Source organism: Strix uralensis, chromosome 13, assembly GCF_047716275.1.
Source record: "Strix uralensis isolate ZFMK-TIS-50842 chromosome 13, bStrUra1, whole genome shotgun sequence".
In the NCBI taxonomy this organism is placed as follows: Eukaryota; Metazoa; Chordata; class Aves; order Strigiformes; family Strigidae; genus Strix; species Strix uralensis.
In genome coordinates, this window is record NC_133984.1 from 1789526 (window position 1) to 1811480 (window position 21955).

Here is a 21955-nt window from a genome sequence, read left to right on the forward strand (position 1 = left end):
TCTGCATCTCATATATGGTTGTGTATTAACTGCAGAAGTATTATTTTATGTGTCCATTCTGAGTGTAGGTCAGCCCCCAGGTATTTTATCTGGCTTGTTTATGTTCCGCGAGCTGTTTGCGATGGGTAATTGGGAATTTTTTAAATCGCGTATCACTGAGTTGTGGTGACTTGGGTTATTCAGGAGGCAGCCCTGTGTTTCCATGGGGTGCCTGATGCCGTCCCTGTTTGTGTAGGACTCTTGAGGGATGCTCATGGTCACACACTTGCTCCCAGGAACTTGAGCGAGTCAAAGAATCTGAGGTGCTTCATGCTGCAGTCTTGAATTCAGGCCAACGCAGTCAGATTGCCCGTTTTTCCTCCTTGTAACCATCAAAACGCTTCTGTGCACGTTTTAAAAACTGCAGTGCATGCTGGCAACGGGCTGTGGGTCGTGAGAAGTGCAGAAACTGTGAGCAACTCGGGGTCGTGCTGCCTCTGAAGCCCAGGGAGCTCGATTTATCAAGAGGCTCGTGCCGGCGTCAGTGTGCAGCACGTGCTCGTGGCCAGGCCTGTGCAGCAAAGCGCTGACACGTGCAACGGCAGCTCTCTGCTTACTACCTATTGCACTTAACGTATATTTAATTAACAGGAAAGTTAGCTGTTTGACACTTTGCTGTGTCCCCTGAGAGACTTCCAGGAGCATGCTGGTCCATGGCCTGGGCTCCAGCCCACCGTGGCAACCTGCGGCAGCAAGAGCAGCCGAGCTTTGCACGTCTTTGCTACTTTAATAGCACAGCAAATCGCTTTTAATCCTTGGATACAAACTCCAGTTATGGCTCAGAGGTTGAGACAGGCCACAGTTAGAAACTTAGTTTATATTTACCCTCAAAAGCAGCATAAAATTTTATGTTTGAGAAGCTTGTCCTAACAAAACTCTGAAACCCTAAACCCGTGTTAAATCAGCTGAACTAATAACAAATGATGACTGTGGTATTCATAGCGATTCTGGAGTAGCTGGGAAATCTCATAGGGCTGTATTACATACAGCTGTAACGCTGTATAAAATAGTTTAATTTTATGGTATTGTCACATTTAATTTTTTTTAGAATTAGAGCTTATTGTTTGGCAAACAATGATTAAGGAAAACTTACTGTTCTGCCTGCTTTGAGTTTTGGAGCCTGCCTAGTGCATGTGGGTAAAGACGGAGCCTTGGCATGCTGGGACTTGGGTGCTGGAGACCCTCCCTGGAGAGCTGCTCATGGGGGGGCTGGGCTCCCCTCCTTTCGAAGATGAATCAAGAGCTTTATACTTACTGAATACCTATTTTTTGCCTCATGACTTTAATAAGCAAGGTGCCATTAATGCAGAAAAGTAGTTGAAAATACTTGAGTGAGCGGGAATGCACAGAAAATAAGTGTCCCTGTGCGGCATCAGAATTATGTGCAATTGTTTTACTGCTATAAACTAGCAGCTCATTTAGTAGCAGACCAGATTTCTGAGACAGATTAGTTAAACCAGCTGTAATGTGTATCCCTCATGGGAAGGAAAGCAAGGAGTGACAGCAGCAGGATTCCTGACTCACTGCATGTGATCCTTCGTTCGGGTGGCCTGGATCGGAGGGGATGTGAACGAAAAGAATTTAGTAAGTGTGCTTTAGGGGAAATAGGTAAGGGGTTTGATTCAAGGTGATAATTTCCAAATCGTGACGTTATCCCAAGGAGGAGGAGAATTGCTGGATTAGAGGAAGGCTGGCTTGTTGCCAGCTTAGATTTGACCACACAGCTGCTAATCTGGGCAGAAATACTGTGGGCGGTTTGTCCCCCTAAGCCTTTGCCCCGTTTTTGTAGGATACCAGTATTATTTAATCACCCATGTTTACTTGAACTTAAGTTTTCTGCACGTTGAAGCTAAACCGCACATTTGTCCTGCGCTGATTTCCGTGTTTGTGGCTAGTGGCCATCTAGAGATTTCCACTTCTGTGCTAACTAAAATAGATGGGGTTTTCCTTATAGTTTTGTTCCATGGCAAAGACAGATGAATATTTAATGGAGAAACAAGTACATAAATATCCTCAGAAACCATTCCCATAACCATTATTTCATATCCTAACTGCTGCTGTCATCTAAAGAAATGTTTAATTCTGTCCTACAGCAGAGTTTGTTTCAGCAATTGAAGCAATTTTGCTAAGTTAATAAAGCTCTTTGGCATAAAAGCTGTTATAAAGTTTCAGTTTAAAAGCTATCTCAAAAAAACATAAATTGTATCAGGGTTCTGGAGAATCCGGAGAGCACAGATCAGACTTTCCCTGCAGACCTTCTTTCGAGTCCACTGTGTTTGTGCCTGATAAGGGTCTTTACTTGCATGGTTGCGCTATTTCTCTTCCTGGGACCGCGTGTTGGGATGTGTTTGAGGATTGTGGCAATTCTGCAGTGCTTTCATCCTCCTGAGTGGGTTAGTCCCCGCCTTACCCGTCCACCCAAAGCCCAAAACGCACGTGTGATTCTTTGGAGGCATTGTAGCACCTAAGTCTTTGGTGGATGTTCAGTGCATCCTGGTAGAAAGGTGTGAAGCAGCAGGGATGTGGGGATGCAGGGATGTGGGGATGCCTCCTGCATGGCCCTGGGCGCTCAGCAGCTGGCGGAGAGGAGCTGAAGCTCAGCTCTGAACTGCCCTCTGGAGGCACCTCTCTCCCTCAGACGGGAGATCAAGCCACGGGGATTATGTGCTAATGTATGCATACACAGCAGGTAGAAAAGATTGCAGCTGTTTTCCATCAAAAAATGGAAAAATTGAGAAACTGCAGAGCAGTTCACCTCTGCTTTTAATACTCCAACTTTTGCCATGTTGCAGTGCAGCTGGTCAAAGGGAGCATCCCACCCTGCCGTCGGGGTACGACCCGCTGCCTTTGGGGGCTGCGGGACCACCCAGCCCCGTGCCCAGAGCAGTGTGGCCAGGCCAGGGCTGCAGCCAGAGCTCTGGGACAGAGACCATCTGAGCCTCCATCTCTTGGGAGGCCTCAGAGAGTCCACATGCCTTGTTTAAATGTAATTACATATGCTGGGAGGAGTCTGCAAGGCAGCGACCTGCTCCTGCCATGCCGGTAGAGTTGTCCTCATGGTGCCATGGGACCCCCACCCTGGCCGCTTGGGTGCTCCTCCTTGTCCCAGCCCTCCAGCCAGCAATGAGCTACCCCCAACCTTCTGCTTCCCTTGTTCCCGGGGCTTTCCCATAGGTAAAAGACCATCCCACGCTCCATGTGCAGAGAAGCTAATGTTTGACCTTCTATTTTTCAGGTAAGAAGGCTGGTCCTCCAGGACCCAACGGTCCCCAAGGGCCACCAGGTCCTCCTGGGCCCCAGGGTCCCCCCGGCATTCCTGGCATCCCAGGGATTCCTGGCACAACCGTCATGGGACCGCCCGGGCCCCCCGGCCCGCCAGGCCCTCAGGGACCACCTGGACTGCAGGGCCCCTCAGGTAACGGGGTTTGTCCCCTTCTCTGCTCAGAGCCTTTCCGAAGGGACGCAGGAGATGCCACGGCGGCACCGCCGCTCTACAAAGAAATAAATAAGCGCCAGGTTTCCACCCGAGGCCAGCGTAGGGCCCAAATACCGATGGCGCAGCACCTTTGTGTAGGGCTCAGGCGTTCCTGGGCTCATCCTTGCACCCGCGGCGGGACGAGAGGAGCAGCCAAGACCTGCAGAGCCTCAGTTGCTTCGGAAGTCTGCCGGTGACCGATGGCTGTGTGCGCAAACCGGCTGCGGGGCGGCTCTTCCCGTCGTGTTTGTGTTCATTCCTCTTCAGCTGAGGCAAAGCCGAGCTTTGCATCGGCACCGGGAAGGCTGACACTGAGCACGGCCGCTGAGCCAGCCCAGGAACTGCATGAACCGCGGCAGCTTGCCCTCCCAGATGAAAATAGGGTTTTTCTCCTGCAGTTCTTGGTTTCGTTTTCCTTTGTTTCTTTGTATCTGCACTATATTGTTTCTCCACGGAGTCCTGTGCCAACTATTTTGTTAAAATCCTGGCATTTAATAACTCTTTAAAATGCGGATTAATGGAAGTTCACATAAGTGTTGTTTGTTTTACATATATACAGTCTAGTATTAAAAAATACATCTTTAGAGAAATCAGGCCTATTACCCTATAGCTCACATGGCTCTCAAAGGAAAACTTGGTTGTCTTCTCAGTTTATATCTCAGAAATTGCCAAAGCAGAGGCCAGGAGCAGCATGAGGTCCTTAGCACTCCAGAGTGCTGCCCACAAGCATGTCCTCTTTAATAGAGATTTGGCTCTCGGAGAAAAGAGATTTCAGCATGTAGCTTGAATGCAATGAATGACCTGAGTTACTGCAGAGTGAAACTTGTAATCTTTGCAGCCAAGAGGCTTTATTGCCACTACCGATCAGGAAAGGGGTTGTGCAATTTGTCCTTCTAGTGGAAACTGGTTGAATAACGATGGGGAATTTTGATGTTAGACAGAAATGTAAGAATAAAGTAGGGAAAAGTAGGAGGAATCTTTTTCTTGTTTATGTACTTTTTAACATTAACCTGCACCCCATACCACTGATACTGTCCTCCTCCTGGTAAAAATGGGGTTTTAATGGTTATTACGGGGTGAGAGAAGTTTTCTTTATAGGAGTGTTTACTGCAGCTCTTTCACACTTCCTCTTCAATGATGTGAAATTGCATTTTGCAGGTGCCACAGACAAGGCCGGCTCCAGAGACATCCAGGTTGGTTGATCTTCTTCGAAGGGAAAAAACAGCTTTGGCTGGATTTTTGTAAACATTACCGGCTATGTTTGCTAATGTTGTGTTTGATGTGTCTGAAAAAACCGCCCCCCCTTCCTGTGTGTGCTGAATCCCAGCCACACAGAGTGACTGCCTGAGCTCACCCTTTTTATTGCTCAAAAAAAAAGCCACATTAATCTGGCTTGGGCTTCTCACCCCTTCTCCAGTACCTAAACATGTTGTTGTCAGCTGCTCTGATCTTCTTTTTTCATTTATGAACAGCATTAATGATTTCAGGGTACTGTCATGCCTCTGTACTGGTCAGCAGTGCTGCGGAGGTGTGTCGAGTGGCTGTGAAACGACACAGTGTTCCCCATTAACTTCAGATCCCTCTGATCTTGTTTGCAGCCAGCTGTGGTCCACCTTCAAGGCCAAGGCTCAGCAATCCAAGTGAAGAATGGTAAGGATCTCATGATATTGACAGTTGTTGAAAAGAGCCCATCCTGCACCCGTAGCCTCGTATCTGGGTTGGAGTCCCTCCTGTAACACAGGTCCCTGATTATCCCTGCTGTTGGCCTCCCCCCTGAGATAGACTCATTCCCCTCCTTAGAGGGGTCTTCTGCTGAGTCCCCATTTCTCCTGCACTCCTGTTTCTCTCCCAGATTATCTTGTGTGCATCCCAGTAATTCTGTCCCACTGAATCTCACTTCTTGACCTCCAGATCCGTGTTGTGCCTCCTCCAACCTGCTGTTGTATCACCAATTTTCCTCAGCTCCTCAAAGGCCAAACCTTCTTTCCCACTCTCTTCTTTTTTACACCCTCAGGGTCTCCTTTTCCTGTCTCAGCCCTGTGTTTTAGCCTGTGTTTTTTTCTCCAGTAATTTATGGCAGGGGAAGGCACAGCTGTAGTGTGAGGACACAGAGGTGCACAGCCCCTGGCTCCTCCTGTGTTACACTGCGAGCGTGCCCCCACGCAGCCTCTGTGGTCCCTCAATGCCTCTCTACCCCCACCAACAGCCTTCAAGCCTTTAAGCTCCGAGTCCTGCCAAGCCATTTCACATCCGCAGGCAGCTTCCTTGCTCTCCTCCTTCCTCCCCGGATCCTTATCCAATTTCTGCTCAAGTTCCTGCTCTTCTTGCCAACAGCTGGGTCTCATTCATTAGCTGCTGCCTCCCTGCTCACGACGTCTGGCTGTGCCGCAGAGGAGCTGGCTGATTGTCCCCTGCCTAAGTCACCATGAGCAGGTCGCCGGGGAGGGCAGGGGGCAGTCCCGGAGCACCTACCCCCATCCCCGACCTGGGGGGCTGCAGCTCCCAAGGATTGGTGCTGCAGGAACCTGTGGCCACCAACTCCTGCCCTGTCCATGGGATGATGAGGGTTGGCCACCGCTTCTGTTGAAAGGCAGTTTCTCTCTTTCAGCAGACGTGAGCTGTGGGAGCTGAAATTTCTCCTGGTTAGGGAAGTTGGCTTGCAGCGGGGTGGGGGGAAGCTCCCCAAAACAAAAAGGAAGCCGGCCGTTCCTAAGAACAATACGAGGGAAAAGATGCTGGTTTGCTTACGTTCAGAAAGTAATTATCCCTTTATTAATGGGAAGCCTGTATGTTTACAGAGCGTACACTACTCTCTAAGAGTGGGAATTGCCCTGTGAGTGTCCTTCCCTGCTGCTTGGGAACAATCTGATGCTGCGAGCCATTAATGCTGTCCAGCTGCCAGCCAGCACAAAACAGCCTGGCTGGTTTGCGACGGGGGTGCAGGGAGCTGAAAAGCAGATGAAAACCGGGAGGAGAAGAGTTGTATTTGATAAACCAAGGCACCTCCGGAGAGCAGCTCTGTTCTGGGCTCACAGCGGAGCGTGTCCTCTGGACCTGCTTGTTGGCCCGGCCAGGGGACAGGGGCCGTCTCATGTTGTCAGTTGTTCCACTGGCTCCAGTGCCGGGGGGCTGGGTGGTGGATCTATAAATCCCCGACTGCGTTGAGGACCCCAGTTAGGGGTTAATGTGGTGTGACGTGATGCAATTTCGTACTTTGTTGTTATTTTGGCTTTATAAAAACCTAGGAAATGTTATGAGAAAGCATTTGTTAAAATAATGCTAGTTACAAAGTCAAGAATGTTGAAGTAAAGGAATACCAGAATTAAAATCGATTGTGTAACCCTCAGTTGGCCTCCGTGCACAGACGTGTCCTGAGAGACGGTGTAGTCCTGCAGTTGCACGTGGTTTTTCTCCATAATAATGTTGTCCCTTCTGCTGCAAGGACTAGTTTTCTTCTAAGGATGATCCCAAGGCTTAAAGTGAGGGTGAAGGCCCTATCATGACACATCTGCTGAGGACATCTGCCAGCCCAGCAGCACTGAGAGGGGGGCAGACAGATTGGCCACGTGTAGCCCCATTCCAATGAGGACAGGAATCACCGTTGTCATCCTCGCCTTGCGGTGGTCCTCCAGGACATGCCTGGTGATACCTTCAGCACACCGTCTGCTGAAGGTCCCCTTCGTTCAGCGTGGAAGCTGGGTAGAGAGGTGTGGGGAGGGGAATAAATGAGATGGGAAGTAGAAGAAGAGGTTTAGTGGTCTCAAGGCTGGGTGGTGTCAACTGAGGATCTTTCTTGGAGAATTGGATCCTGGTCCTACCTGTGCTGCGGAGTTTCTTCCATGACACCAGGGAAGTCACCAGTAACAAAGCTTTTAGAAGGGCCATGAACAAATGCTCTTCAGGAGGCACCTGAAGAAGTGCTGTTATAATCGCAGCTGCACTAAGTCGTTTGGGATCTGTGGCTGAACGTAAAAAAAATAGAGAGAAAAATCAGCCCCTGGCCTCTCAGGTCAATTAAGAAAACTTAGCAAATACCTCCTCGCAGTACTGGCATTGATCTGCATGTGCTGGAGTGTCTTTGCTCTGGAGTGGGGATGATACTGGCAACATGTTTTCAGGCCTGTAAAACACTCAGATATGATAATAAGCTCAACTTAGTGTCAAGAGGAGGCAAGTTAGTCTGTATCCAGCACTGGGGATGAACGTAGTGTAGTACAAAAGGCCATACACTGATGTTCAGGGATGAGGAGAGCTCCTCTTGATGAGCACAAGTAGAGACATGAATCAGTTGTGCTGTGCACTGAACGACATGGGTGTCCACCAGCAAGAGATGGTGTAATTGGAGCTGTAGAGAGGCGTCCAAACTTAACGCCCCGTAGTCTTTAATTCTGGGAATTTCTTACCGAGTAACTTGACTTTTCAACTCGAGTCTGTGCCAGCTGTTGTGTATGAAACCTTGCAATGTCACTGTATTTCTGTGCTCCTGCGCTTTTCATTCTGACGGGTACTGAGTGACTGCCATTTTCTCATACTGAGATCTTTCAGGTGGAGTCCTCAATGACTGGTCTCGCATCACTATGAACCCCAAGGTGTTTAAGCTGCATGCCCGCAGTGGGGAGCTGGAGGTACTGGTGGACGGCACATACTTCATCTATAGTCAGGTAGAAGTGAGTACGGTCCTAGGCCTAACTCCTATTCTTGTGTTCCAATGGAAGCCTTGCATGAACCACGAGAGGGCTCCAGACAACTAGCAAATGCCAAGAACTTGTATGTACTTTTAACCGCTTCGTGCTCTAGGAGATGTGTGTCCGAGGAAGACGTTAGCATTTCGAAGTGCGAGGTCACACGTTTCGCCGTGACACCAGCTGCCAGAGATTAGTTACCGAAACACGTGCGCAGGCACCCAGCCCGATCCCACGTGCCACCGAGGCCTCTTTTTAATCCTCCGTATTGTCTGTGCAGTCATTCACCAGCCCGTCTAAACCCCCTTGCAGAACAAGGGTCCCAGCAGGATGCTAGGCTCTGTGCTTTAAGATGTAAAACTAAACCGTGGCCATTTCAAAGCCATGTCACTCTTTGTAAGCGTAGGCCCGGCCAAACTCCAGCCCAGGTAACTCCCTTTTGCCTCCACCTTCTTCGTGTAGCTTCAGACCGACACGATGCGCCAGCAGCCGCGTTGTGCAGCGGGATGGCTCAGCTGCTGCTTTAGTTGGTACCGACGGTGGACGTACGGACCTGCTTCTGTAAAAAGGGCTAAACAAAGTAATAAATTACTGCATTATGCTTTAGTATACAGCTAATTAAGGCATCATTTCCTCAGACGGACTGTCATTTAACGCACTGCTCCCAGTGTCTTGTAAATCTCTGACCAGAGTTGCTGAAGCTCTCCCCTTCCAGAGCAGGGTGTCCACTCACCTGTGGGCTGAAAAACCGCCCAGGTTCCAGAACAGATTTTAGCAAGACGAGGGTTGCTGTGTGACAACCACAATTAAGCAACTTCCACCTCACTCCAGGCTTCTAATATTACCCTCCCACTCATGATTTGCCTCTGTTCAGTTGCAGCCCCACTGGGACTGTACCGAGTCGGATAAAGTTGGCTGTGGGTGTCAGGTTAGGTGCTCCTCCGTGGAACTGGTTACATGTCTGGTTTGGATGGAGGCAGGAAAAGTAAATCCAGTGAGCCAAAGTATAATTTTTTCCTGAGTGCTTAATGCTAATCGTTGGCCACAAGGTTGTGCCTCTGGAGCCTTTGTCATTTGTAGCCCATCAAGGAAAAAAAAGGGACTCGGTCTTGTGTAGCTTCTGTGGTCACAGGGTGTAGGCTAAGAAGAATTAGCAGATGCACCCAGATTGGCTGGTTTTCTTCTATCAGGAAGAAGCAGCTCCCTGGGACTGACTTCTCTTTGGACAGGCCTTTCTCCTGCATCTCGTGGTTCTTCAGAATCAGTGTGTGGGAGATGGTTAAGTAACGAGAAGTGGAGTCATGGGGACTTAGGCACTAGATCTAAGAGTTCAGTGGGTACAAACACGATAAGGTCATTTGCTTCCAAGCAGTGGAGGTTGGGAGAGTGTCTTCCCTGTAATAGCTGATGCCTTTGCAAGCACCTCAAGTCCAATTACAAAGAAGGCAACTCCCAGTACATCTTAGGGCATTTTTGATGTCAACACTAAAGGAGGCTCATGGGACCCAGAAAGCAGGACTGGCCAGGTAAGTGAAAGAGGACTTCAGTTAAAATATTTGTTTGTTTGTTGGATAAAAAGCTGTTTGTAGCAGATAGGGCTGTCTACACATTTTTGTAACTAGGCCTGTGCAGGTTTGTAATTTTTCCTGTAATAAGCAGGGTCTAAAGCGAGGATTTGTAGCTCAGCCATAGATATGTGGATTCACAGATGCTTGCATGCTTGTGTTAGTGTGAAGTGGAATACAGAGTTTCCTCATGTTTGGTTTGCTTGGGGTTCTTTCTGCCTCGAAGAAATCAACCTCCCATGAGTACAGGTGTCCCAGGGCCAAGGAAGGGATCATTAGCAGAGGGAACGTGTGTGTACACACTGCAAGGAATGCGGACTTGTTCCACGCGCACAAATACACCCCCTAACACCTTTCTTCTTCCTGCTTCACATCAGGTATACTACATAAACTTCACAGATTTTGCCAGCTATGAGGTGGTGGTGGATGAAAAGCCCTTTCTGCAATGCACTCGGAGTATTGAGACCGGCAAGACCAACTTCAATACCTGCTACACAGCTGGGGTCTGCCTCCTCAAAGCCAGGCAGAAGATTGCTGTGAAAATGGTCCATGCTGACATCTCCATCAACATGAGCAAGCACACAACTTTCTTTGGGGCCATACGCCTAGGAGATGCACCAGCATCCTAGATGAACTTGGCGTGTCCAAGGATACTCACAGAACTGCACAGTGCTGCTGTTCATAAGCGTATCAGTATTTCAGGGGGTTCTGTAATCCGGCCATAAAGAAAACTGATCCAGAGCTATTTATTCCTATATGTGAATGCAGGAAGCACAATTGTCTTCTGTGACTTGTGTGGAGACTTGGATCAAAAAGCTAGTTGAAAAAGCGTTGTGAGGAAGAAAGGCTGTTGTGTCTGCCTTGTCTCAGTATTTCAAGTATTACTGCACTGATATTCTGCTCTGTGATCTTCACACGAGGCTTGTTGAGAGTGGTGTGGGTCTCTGCTTTTATGTTGCACTAGCAAGAGCATCCCAGGCGGTAGCGGGAGAAGACAGACTAATGTCCAAATCGTCCTATCCAGGCACTCCTGCTTCTCCACGCTAACAAAAGGAAGAAAAAGGGGGTTTCTGGCTTTCTGCCTTCCCAGTTCAACCTGGGAACGGCCACAGGGCGCGAAGGGAGGTGAATAAGACAGGGTCAGTGGTGTTTACGTTCATCCTCAGGAGTGCGCGCAAAGAAGGCGAAGCGCCTCTGCCTCGAGCTTGGAAGCAGGCTGCAAAAGCAGTAAGTGTGAGAGGAAGATGAATACTTCGTAGAGCAGGCTTAGCGGATAGGAAACTGCCTCCCCATTCCAGAAATCACAAAGTCCCAAAGAAAAGGCCGATTACCGGTTCCAGCACCTCTGCTACTTTCAGCTCCTGCCATTACCCCAGAGGTATACCTTGCCCTAACGGGGGCTGCCTTAAAGTACTGCTGCTGTTACAGCAATTTGTGTTTTGTTGGGGTTTTTTGTTGGGTTTTGGTTTTTTGGGGGTTTTTTTTGGTCTTTTTAATTAATATTTTGCAAACCAGAACACATTTCTACAGGCTTCACCAAGCCGCGTAGAGCAGACACAAGTACTTGTGAAAACACTCTGAAGAAGTTTGTCATGTTTAAGAATAAAATTATTCAAACAGGAAATTTTTTTTTTCTGTTTTAATAGCAACTGCCCTGCTTTTAGATGTGGTTTTCATCCTTCCTCCCCCCACCCCTTTCCTTTTGGCACCCTTCTACCTAAAATGCTCTAATAAGTGGTGATGGAGTCTCTAGCAAAAAAATTTGTATTTAAAAAGTCTGGTCCAGCATGAAGTCACCACTTTTTCTTTTCTCTGAGCCCTGCTGAGTCTAGTCATAACTCGATTTCTGGTGACTAATAGAAGAGCTGGGACACTATTGTTTCTTTTGGCTTCTTGAGCAACTCTCTCCCGTTACCTCCCCTCAACTGGGGAGACCTAAAGCTATAAGATGTGCTCGAGCTGAGGAAGAGGCTGAAGCGCTAATTGCTCTTTTGTGTCATGCCTTGGCTTGTGCTTAGTTGTGTTGGGTTTTTTTTTTTTAAACCGGATTTCTTTTCAGAGCGTGTTTTTCTTTAAAAAAGAGGGGAGTGAAGTTTCAGCCGATGTAGCAAATGGGACAAGTCCCGAACCGCTGTCTTGGTGATGACCTCCATCTCCAAGCAGAGGTGGCTCAGCCATGGTCACCTGCAGGGCTGTGGGAGCGGACGTGTCTCAGCACCGTGCTGTAGCGACTGATCTGACCGCAGGAGGGTCCACCCTGGCTGAAGCATTCTTGGCTCCGTCGCTTTTCCCCATCCGTAGCGAGTGATCTCACTTGCCAAGTATTGCAGTTATTGGGAGATAAATATTTCTTGGGGGCACCCAGCTTTGGCTACAGCCTCGCTATTCACAGGAGGCGTGCAGTTTGTAAAACAACTGCATGAAAAATTGCCTGCTATTTCTTTTTCAATATGCTCTCCTCCTTTCTAGCCTTAACATGTTGGACTAGCAAGAGCCTTAGGGACACTTAACTCGTCTTTGTGGTTTATTTCCTTTAGAATGGATTAAGAAGGACATGTTCCTCTGACAAGAATGAATCAGGACAACTGTGTACAGTGAGAACATTAAGCAAATCATTAACAGAATTGCTTTAGAATACAGCCTGAACAGCAAGACTTAGGGGCAAGCGTAAATAACGCAATGACTTGGGAGAGCGCAGTGGATGGACTTTGCATTCCTCGTCCCCCACTGACAGGTTCTGTGATCTGCTCCTGACTCCGGCAGCGGGCAGGAGGAGGCAGAGGGGTAATTCCTTCTCTCCATAAGAGCCCCCCGCATCGCTTTCACCCTCCCTCTCTGGCGTGTGCCTGGGGTGCGGGAGGAGAGCAGGAGGGGGCCGTTCCTGCCTCCCTCGTCATGAGCCATGGAAGATGTTAACGGGCTCTTTCTGATGCTCACGTTACACCAAAGCGTGAGCTGAGTGTAGCCATGTTGGAGATGTGGAGTTGGAATTGGACATGGAGTTGGAGAGCAGAGAACACCTGACTACAGGTGGCCTTGGTGCTGGGAGCCGGGTTCATCCCTGGGATGAGCAGGATCACCAGTCCCGTAGCAGCCATGGGGAGTCTTTATACTTGAAACCCTTTGGCCTCTCTAGCAACAAGTTCTCACTGATAAAGTAGTCCAGTGCAGGTTACCTAGGCTGTAGTATAGCAGCTGCTGTGCTGCCTCTCTTGATGATGTCCCACCGACTTTGGTGTCTCTTTCCCTTAACTGGAGCCGAAAGGGCCTGGAAGCAGCTGAGAGGAGCGTGAGGAGGATGCGTATGGGAGGTCTGAACAAACTCGAGCAGGAACAGGGCCTTGCTCCAGTCTTTCCCTCTGATGTCTTTGAATTTTGATGCGTCTCGGTTCCTAGTCTGGTTGAGAAGTGCTTCGCTTATAGGCAAAGATCTGTGTATCCAAGACGGTGGACACAAAACCAGTCGCCACTGGCTTCCCATGTGCCAGCCTTCCTCCCCGGTACGTGCTGGCTCCTCTTACCAACGTGCCTTGGCTCCGCTGCCCGACTGTCAGCTGAACTCCAGCTGCAGAAAGGTAGCGAGCAGCTACTCGGTATATAACGCATCATCTGAAACCCTGTCCCTCCCAAGCTCCTCTCCACAGAGACAGTTCCTAGGGAGGCCAGCTCAGCTGTTGTGTTCAGGGCCCCTTTTGAAGGAAGGATTCCCTTCAGTAAAGGCGTTAGGTCGTGGCTCCCTACCCAAAACTACCTGCTCTTGCTTCCCTCCAGCACCTTTCTCACCCAGGTAAGCAGTTGTGGTCTCCGTGCCACTCACTGTCCCCATCTGCGGGCTTGGCATCATCCTTCCGCTGAACGAGCAATGTCGGGTGCTTAGAAAAGGGCACCTGAGCTGCGCTGGGGGAAGATGAGCAAAGTGCATGAGCTCATTTTAGTTCATGTTTCTTCCCCTCTTCCCAGTAAGAGGTGGAGTGCAGGGAATCCTTCCCTCTCGTTCCCATCCTGGCCCCGGGCTGTCGGGGCACAAGTTTTGGGGAAAAGGGGAAGGGACAACTGCAGCCACCCCCTTACAAGCCTGACCCCCCCACACCCTGTGTTCCTCCCCCCAGGCTGGGAGGAAGCCTCTGAGAGTCCCCAGAAAAAGCATAATGGGAGAAGAGTTGTGGGAAGAGAGACAGGACTCCTCCCGTTACCTGTTAGAGCTGCACAGTGATGTACTGATGCTGTTTTGTGCTTCAACATCTTTATTCAAGACACTATCTGTATATAAAATATACATAATGTATATAAATTAGGATGTAAGTTTATGTAAATTGTCAATATTTTCTTTGCAAATAAAGCTTTTTCCTGATCTTGGTGTTCTCAGTGGGACGTCCTTCCCCAGCCAAAGCAGGAGTTGCTGTGGAAAGTCTGAAGAGCTACAGCAAAGTGTTTCAACAGTGCTCGTGCGGTGGGAGGCAAAGTTCCTCCATCCTTGGGGAGTATTTGGCTGTGGCTGCCGATGCCAGAGGCACCGGTCCCCTCGTCAGGCTGGGAGCTGCTCAGCATTTGTCTTCAAACTCTGCAGCCAGGGGAATGTACAGGAAACATCATCGCTGTCACTTCTTACTGGGAACAAAGTAGATTGGATGTAAGGAGGGTGCAGAGAGCTGGGGATGAGTCTCTTTAACAAAGTAACAAGCGCCAGGACAAGAGGGAATGGCCTCAAGCTGCGCCAGGGCAGGGTCAGACTGGCTCTTAGGAAGTATTTCTTTGCAGAAGGGGTTGTTGGGCGTTGGAATGGGCTGCCCAGGGCAGGGGGGGAGTCCCCATCCCTGGAGGGGTTGAAGAGTCGGGTTGACCCAGCGCTGAGGGATCTGGTGGAGTTGGGAACGGTCAGTGTGAGGTTCATGGTTGGACTGGAGGAGCTTCAAGGGCTTTTCCAACCAAGATGATTCTGTGATTCTGTACTTGGATAACCAGATAACCAGATACCCTTCTGCCTGCTTAACGCCCAGGAGGGGAGCATCTGTCACCCTGTGGTACAGCTGTGACATTGGGGGAGCAGCTTTATCCCCTTTTCGACCAAGTCTCAGCCCTGCAGCTCGTTCCTCCTGTCCTTTGGAGACCTCTCAGGTGAAAGCCTCGGGGGGGGGAACGAGGCATCTCTCCTTAATGGACCACGCTGGAGACCTGGGAGCCAGCCTGGAGGCCAGGAGTGGCAAGAGGCAGGGGATGCCCCACGATTTGCAGGAGCAAATCTCTCCCCGTCGGCGCTGTGCGGTTCGCTCTGCCTTCGGCACAGGCCGTGAAAAGCCTCTGGGTGTTTGCAGGGCGCCGTGGAGGGCTCGGGGCCCGCGGCCATCGCGCTCGGCCGGGCGCTCCTGCAAAAGGGAGTTCACAGACTTGGGATGCAAATGCCCAGGGATTCTCCGCAGAAGTCCCTGATCAAAATTAGGGACTTTTCAGCTGATTTCATCGGCCATGCCCGCTCAGTAGACCTGTGCCAAGCAATTTGGGATGCAGGGAGGAGAGGGCCGGGGTTCCCCCGGGCGAGGCGGCACCGGGGGCTGGAGCCCTTGCACGGCACGGTTCCTCCCCCGCGCCGCCTTCCGCTTTCGGGGCTCGGCTGCTGCTGGCGGACGAGGGACGCTGGAGGCAAAGGTTCATCCAGAGGTCGGCGTTTCCTTGGCCCACAGGATTTCACATCTGCACAGATGTGCTGTCCTCACCGCGCCTCCAAAAACAACAGCGGGTCGGGCGCTCGCAGCCGCTGCTGGAGCCCAGGTCCTCTTGCCGTGCGCAGGGAGGGCGGCAGCCCAAAACTCCGGCCCTGGCCTCGGGGCTGAGCCCGGCTGCCTGGTGACGCTGGTCTAACTCAAGGCTGAACCACATCCCGGAGGTGACAAAGTGCTCCCCACCGTGTCAGGAGGGTGGGAGGCAACAACAGACACCAGGCTGCTTCATCTTCCAGATCTGAACCTCTGTGTTTATATTATTTTATATATAATTTTTTTTTTTCCTGCCAGACACATCTAGGACTAGAGCAATAGCTCTACAGCCGAAACTACAGCAAAACACACCCTCGGACAACCACGCAGCAGCCTGGAGGTGCTCCTTCGGGCAGGAAGGAAATTGGCTGTGTTGAGCCAAAAACCCCAAAAGCGTGCATTTTGCAGAACGCAAGGAGCACGTCGCCAGGGAGCGTGTCAGCCCTAAGTGGCACAGTGACACGGAGATGTCACCGCAAAATAATCCCTGGGGGTGGGGTTCAGCTCTGGGCACCCTGATACCACCTGGAGATGCTACTGGGAAAGTCCCCACCTGGTTCCTGTGCTGTGTGAGGGGGTGACCCAGCAGCCGTCCTCCAGGTCTGGTGGGGACACGGGGACGTGGCAGGGACACAGCGACGTGGCAGTGAGGAGCCCAGCGCTTGCGGCACAGCAGACTCCTGAGGAGGAGGAGGAGGAGGGGGGATGCCAGCTCTGCACATCCCACTGGGAATGGGTGGTGGCACAGGGCAGGGGAAGTGGGAGGAAGAGCAGGTCCATGCAGGGGAACTCCCCAGAACCTCCTGCCTTTCCCCAGCACCACCTCTGCCTCCTGGCACTACGATGTCAGCGCTCAGGCCGGCTGATCACCTGAGCGCCGGTGCAGCCCTGCCTCCTCCCTGTCCCGCCGTTTCCCTTCCTTGTGGCTTTCTGCACTGTTTTTCCCCCTCTGCAATCTTAGGCCTTTCTTTTCCCACTTCCGTAGCTACAAACACCCACATGCGTTATCTCCTTCCCCCGTCCCATCCTGAAGCCTATTTATACAGAGCCCGGCTCCTGCCCGGCTTGCCAGAGCGCGCTGGGGGAGCGGGACGGGGCTGGCAGCGCCCGCAGCCCATCATGCTCCTCTTTGAACACCGCCTGGCTGAAAGAGGATGCTTGCTGCTCTGGCTGCTCCCGTCTGTCCTCAGAGCCCAGTCTAGCGGGGAGGCGAGGCCCAGGGCCACGCCGTGCCACCAGGTAAGGCTGTTTTCCAAGGAGCCCCTGGGCATTGCTGGGTCCCAGCGGGGCCGCAAGCATCCCTCTGCGCAGCACAGGGTCCATCTCCCCACGGCTTTCACCTCCCTCCAGCCTCCATCTCTTTAACCTTCCTAGCTTTGCTCTCCTCTCTGCTCTCCCATCCTCAGTGCCCAGCTGCTCTCACGTCCCTGCTCTGCTGGTGGCACCTTCCAGCTGTCCCTGCCACGGGGATGTCAGCTCAAGATGCTCAGAGGCAGGATGGGGAGCAGGGTCTCACCGGGACTCAGGCAGCTGCTGTGGATGGTAGAAAGGCAGTTGGGAGCCTGGACGTGGAGCAGCTGGTGTCTGTCCACCCCTCCACGTTCCATGTTCATGATGGAGGGGGTGGACAGACACCAGCTGCTCCATGTCCAGGCTCCCAACACCAAACTGGCAGAGGAAACCAGTTTGGAGGGGGAGGGAAGGTGAAGCCCACCAGGATGTTGTTCTTCCTCTACCCAGACAGGACAGGGATGCTCTGGACCAGTCCCTGGACTGTCCCAGTGCTCTCCAGGGCTGGATTTTCCCCACCAGCCTGCTGCATCTTCAGTGCTTATGCTACTTTTTTGCCCATCTTGCTTGCTGGGACGCATGGGAGGACAACCTGTGGGGCCAGAGGCTGAGCCTTCTCCTTGCACCATCAGAAACAAGCCGGTTAAGCTCACCTTAGCAAGCTACTTGTCTCTGAGCTGGGCTTGGGAAGGGGGAGCGGTGCTTGTTGCCATGGTGCTCATGCCTGTGTTGGACAGCAAATGGCTTGGCTGGAGCTGTGGTTTGTAGACTCTCTCATGCTGATGCTTCTCCTGTAGAGCCCCACGAAGGTGTCGTGCAAAGGCGTTGGCCTGCACAAGTTCCCGAAGGAGCTTGGCCATGGAGTGAAGTACCTTGAGCTCTCCAACAACTTCATCCAAAACCTGTCGGGCAGCCACATGCTGGGGTTCGGGCAGCTCGAGTACCTGGACGTGTGCTTCAACCAGCTGGAAGCCGTGTCAGCCGCGGCCTTGGCTCAGCTGCCCCAGCTGCGCTCTCTCCTCCTGGGATCAAACCGCCTGGACCACAATTACGTTGCTAACGGGCAAGCCTTCCGTCTGCTCAGGAATATAGAGGTCCTGGACCTGTCGGCAAATAACCTGGAGAGCCACATGGCAGGCTGGTACATCAGCAACCTCACCAAGCTGAGGATGCTGGATCTTTCCGGGAACAAGATGACCAGGCTGCCGGCGGGAATCTTCTGGAGCACACGGCAGCTGCGCGAGCTCGATCTCAGCAACAACTACATCATGGAAATCGAGGAGGGACCTTTTGAGGCTCTGGAAGAGCTGGAGGTGGTGAACTTGGCTCTGAATTCCCTCCACTGTATCTCTGGCTTCAGCCTCACGCAGCTGCGAGTTTTAAATCTCAGCCACAACGCCCTGGAGCTCTTTGTCTCGGAGGAGGGAGCGGAGCCCTACCTGCTTCAAGTGCTTGACTTGAGCCATAACAGACTCCTCTATTTTCCAGAGCTCCCCAAAGCCCATTATCTCACACACTTAAACCTCTCCAACAACCTTATTGCTTCCCTGCTCCCAGGCTCACACCATCTGGGGGAGTTTGTACTGCGCTACAAGGAGATGGCGAGCTTTAACGGGACCTCGCCTGCTGCGGCCGGTCTGACACATGTAGCTGACTTGGATCTCAGCAATAACCGGCTGCAGCTGTTCCCGTTTACCTTCTTCCACAGCCTGGGCTCCCTGCGCAGCCTCAGCCTGGCTATGAACTGTCTCCAGGAGGTAGCCAGGGAGTCGCTCGCCAGCAGCACAGAGCCCAGCGACCGCTCGCCCGCGCTCCCAGAGCACGCCGCCCTCTCCGTGCGCTCGCTGGACCTCCGCAGCAATGCCATCCGCGTGCTGCCGCGCTGGTTTTTTGATTCTCTGCCTCAGCTGGAAACGATCGATCTGGGCTCCAACAGCCTCCAGCCTTGTGAGAGCCAGGGGAGTGACTGGGGAGGGAATTCAGGCAGCGGTTCTCATGTGCCAGCCCCGGGGGGCAACTGCACCCCCTTCTACAACGTGCCTCGCTTGAAGCACCTAAATCTTCACAAGAACAACATTACCAGGCTGCGCCCCTACGCCTTCAACCAGACCTTGCTGCTCTCCCTGGACCTGTCAGGGAACAAGGACTTGTTCATGCCTAAGGAAGCCCTGGGAGGGTTGGAGTTCTCCCTGCAGAAACTCTCTCTGAGGGACAACCAGATGGACAACAGTAAGGCAGAGCTCCCCTGCCTGGGCACACTCAAAGTCTTGGACCTCTCGGGCAATAATTTGAGCCTTTTGCCTACGGGTCTTTTCTGCTCCCCACTGGAAAGCCTGGATGTTCGCCATAACAACCTGCTGACGTTGGAAAAGCCGGCGCTCACGAGCTGGTCCCACAGCCTGAAGGACGTGGCCGTCGCTGGCAACCCCTTCAGCTGCTGCTCGCTGGCCTGGCTGGACACGCTGCAGGTGGCCGGCGTGGGCGTGCGGGACCTGGACGAAGCCCTTTGCGCCTACCGGGACGGGAGCAAGAACTTCTCCGCCAAGATAACCAGCAGTCCTCGGTGGCTTTGTCCACATCCCAGGAGCACCAGCCCTCTGGCTCTGCTCGTGGTCATCATCGGTATTTTCTCTCTCAGCTCCGGGGCTTGCTGCCTTCTGAAGAAAGGGCAGAAGTCACCGGGGTGTGCGGGACCCCGCACCAACAAGGTGGGGGTCTTCCCCTCCCACCCCAAAAGAGACGAGCCAGCCGAGGCAAAGCCAGCAGACAGCATCACCAAAGTGTAGCCCAGCCCTGGGGAGCAGGAACTGTAGCAATTGGTCAGAACTCTAACTATTATTAATAATTATTAATAATATTATTGCATTTTAGGTGTTCTCCCCTCACCGGTGTCCTCTGTGTTTTGCAAACCCAGTAAAGTTTATTGCAAACCCGATAAAGAGTAGCCCAGCCCTGGGGAGCAGGAACTGTAGTGATCAGTCAGGACTCTATTTATTATTAATAATATTAATATTATTGTATTTTAGGTGTCCTCCCCTCACCGGTGTCCTCTGTGTTTTGCAAACCAAATAAAGGGAGCGTGGTTGGTGCTGAGCTCTGGGCTGGGCAGAGGTGGTCTCTGGGCCACCTCTCCTTCTCCAGAAGGAACTGGCCCCTATTTCCTCTGTTTCCTGCAAGAAATTAAATGCTCTATAAGCAATTGGGGGGGGGGGAGGGGGGATTCTGCCCTGCCATCATACCTCCTCATCACCCAGGACAAGAAACCTGGGCTGGTTGGATTGATCTGCCCCCCGCTGAACCCACCCTGCTCTGCTTGTGGGAAGGGAATTGTCTCCATTGGTGCCACCTGAGCGTTTCACAGCCTTCCCAGCAGTAGTTAAGTAGGTTTGATTGCTCATTAAATACCTGCTCCTGCTGCCAGAGGCATTCCCCAGCCCAGCCCAGCCGGCAGCGGCAGGCAACGCTGCCTGTTGGAAGCCCTGCTGGAGGGCTGGCTTGGCGCGGGGGGGTCACGGTGCTGGGGTGGGGAGGGGGTTTTTGCAGGATCCAATGTGCTTCTTGTCTACTTTTTCCTGCCAAGTTGTCATCTGAATGATGCTGTGAAGTTGGCAGGGCTTAAAACGACCAGTGACCTGGGTTGGCTGCGATGGGTGCGATGCTCCTGGTAAGCACTGGACGGACGGACGGACAGACGGCTGTCCCGGGTGCGACGTGTCCAGCTTCCCAGGGCGGACTGGTGCTGCACCCCCTCCCTCCCCGACGAGTACCTGCAGGGCTGGGGAGGGCTTTGGGGAAGGAGAAAAACAAGGCTGTAATGAAACTTTTTACATTTCACATCTCTTTGGTTCCACCTTGAAAGTCCCCAGCTGGCCCAGGCCACCTACTTGTCCACACACCTGTTGGTTTAGAGGCTGTGAGAGAAAAAGGGCTGGGAAGTCACTTAAAATCCCAATTACTTAACTTCTTTTTCTTTTCCTTTCAAGCTTATCGTGGTTTTACTGTGAAGCAAAGGGCATTTTTGCTGTAAAACATACGCCTTCCCCATGCTGCCCGCATTGCTGCTGGGGCTGCAGCTTCCCAGCCTGTGACGGGCATCCAGCTCCCTCGAGGACCCCCAGCGCCTTTGATGGCCCCGCGTTTCCATCCCCACCTCAGTTTCCCTTTGATCTGATGCTCTGTGCCTTGTCACAGCGAGTGACCGGCCATGCTGGTGCCCGGGCTGTCACAGGGGGAGCCTGGCACTGCGTATCACCACCCTGCAGGGACCTTTGGGACAAGTGGGCAGCCCGTGCTGCTGGTGAAAACCCAACCTCCTGCTCGAGGGCGGCTGTTTGCCAGATCTCCTGCTTCCACACACACCCTTCCCCTTTTTGCTCCTGCTCCCGTGTCCCTCTCCTTCGCCAAAGTCCTGGTGCGTGCCAGCCACCCTCCCACCATCATGGTGAGCCCTCATGCTCTCACATCCCGGTGCTCCCCACTCCATCCCTGGCTCCAGCCAGTCCCCCTGGGGGCACGCAGCCCGCTGGGCTCTGGGCATGAAGTGCTAGGAGCTGCCATGCCCACCCTGGTCTCTTCTGCACTTCTCCTCAGGAGGGTCCCCTCTCCTCGGGTGCCACCCTGGGGCAGGGACGGGCTTTCCTACGTGCCCACAAAGTGCCACGGGAGCAGGTGGGTGAGCTCAGCCTGGCTTTGGCCCGTCCCTAAAGCCGTGCCAGCCTCCTTCCCCTGCCCCGGTGACATTCCAGGGACACTCTTAGGGGCTGCCTGGCCGGAGCCCAAAGTGCTGCTGTTGCCTTTGATGGCTGTTTCTGGTACATTTTGTGTGGCCTCTGTTCCTCATTTAAACCCCCTCCCAGGCTGTACTTTCCACACGTGTTGCCGTAAGATGTCCTGCCCTTTGTGCTGCTTCTTCACCGGCTCCCACCAGCGTCTTCCTCACATGAGGGTTAGCAGGGGGCTGGAGCCTTGCAGCCGCCCAGAGCTGGGTGACCGGCGGGGACACTGGGTGCTCGGGGACACCATGCGCAGGGGATGCTCCCCTGCTGTGTTTATCCAGCGCTGTTGACACCGGTGTCGTGTCCCCAGCAGCTGGTGGTTGACCCACATGAAGACAGTGGCATTTGGGGACAAATGCCTGCTGGCGCCCAAAGTTTT

General features: G+C 52.4%; 2 protein-coding genes across 5 annotated transcripts in view; both read left to right on the top strand.

Annotated features, from left to right (window-relative positions):
• EDA (ectodysplasin A) overlaps positions 1 to 14112 on the top strand; it is an 83637-nt gene extending 69525 nt beyond the window's left edge. Inside the window, exons 4-8 of one of the 4 annotated variants that reach the window (XM_074882787.1) lie at positions 3275 to 3454; positions 4673 to 4707; positions 5113 to 5164; positions 8051 to 8181; positions 10139 to 14112. In XM_074882787.1, coding sequence (XP_074738888.1) covers positions 3275 to 3454; positions 4673 to 4707; positions 5113 to 5164; positions 8051 to 8181; positions 10139 to 10390 — 650 coding nt within the window. In that variant the 3' untranslated portion in view covers positions 10391 to 14112. The remainder of the gene's footprint in view (positions 1 to 3274; positions 3455 to 4672; positions 4708 to 5112; positions 5165 to 8050; positions 8182 to 10138) is intronic. The other 3 variants (XM_074882788.1, XM_074882789.1, XM_074882790.1) reach the window with 3 other exon arrangements.
• A 2472-nt stretch (positions 14113 to 16584) lies between these two features.
• Positions 16585 to 19846, top strand: LOC141949170 (transforming growth factor beta activator LRRC32-like). The gene is made up of 2 exons (XM_074882432.1): positions 16585 to 16750; positions 17599 to 19846. The coding sequence occupies exons 1-2, from the start codon at positions 16631 to 16633 to the stop codon at positions 19585 to 19587; spliced, it is 2109 nt and encodes a 702-aa protein (XP_074738533.1). The 5' UTR covers positions 16585 to 16630; the 3' UTR covers positions 19588 to 19846.
• Positions 19847 to 21955: the final 2109 nt, after the last annotated feature.

What these genes read in the sequence shown, in the direction of transcription:
- LOC141949170 (XM_074882432.1), top strand. Translation starts at nt 16,631, where the DNA reads ATGCTCCTCTTTGAACACCGCCTGGCTGAAAGAGGATGCTTGCTGCTC. An exon ending in GGGCCACGCCGTGCCACCAG is followed by an intron (nt 16,751 to 17,598) that starts GTAAGGCTGTTT and finishes CTTCTCCTGTAG; the next exon opens with AGCCCCACGAAGGTGTCGTG.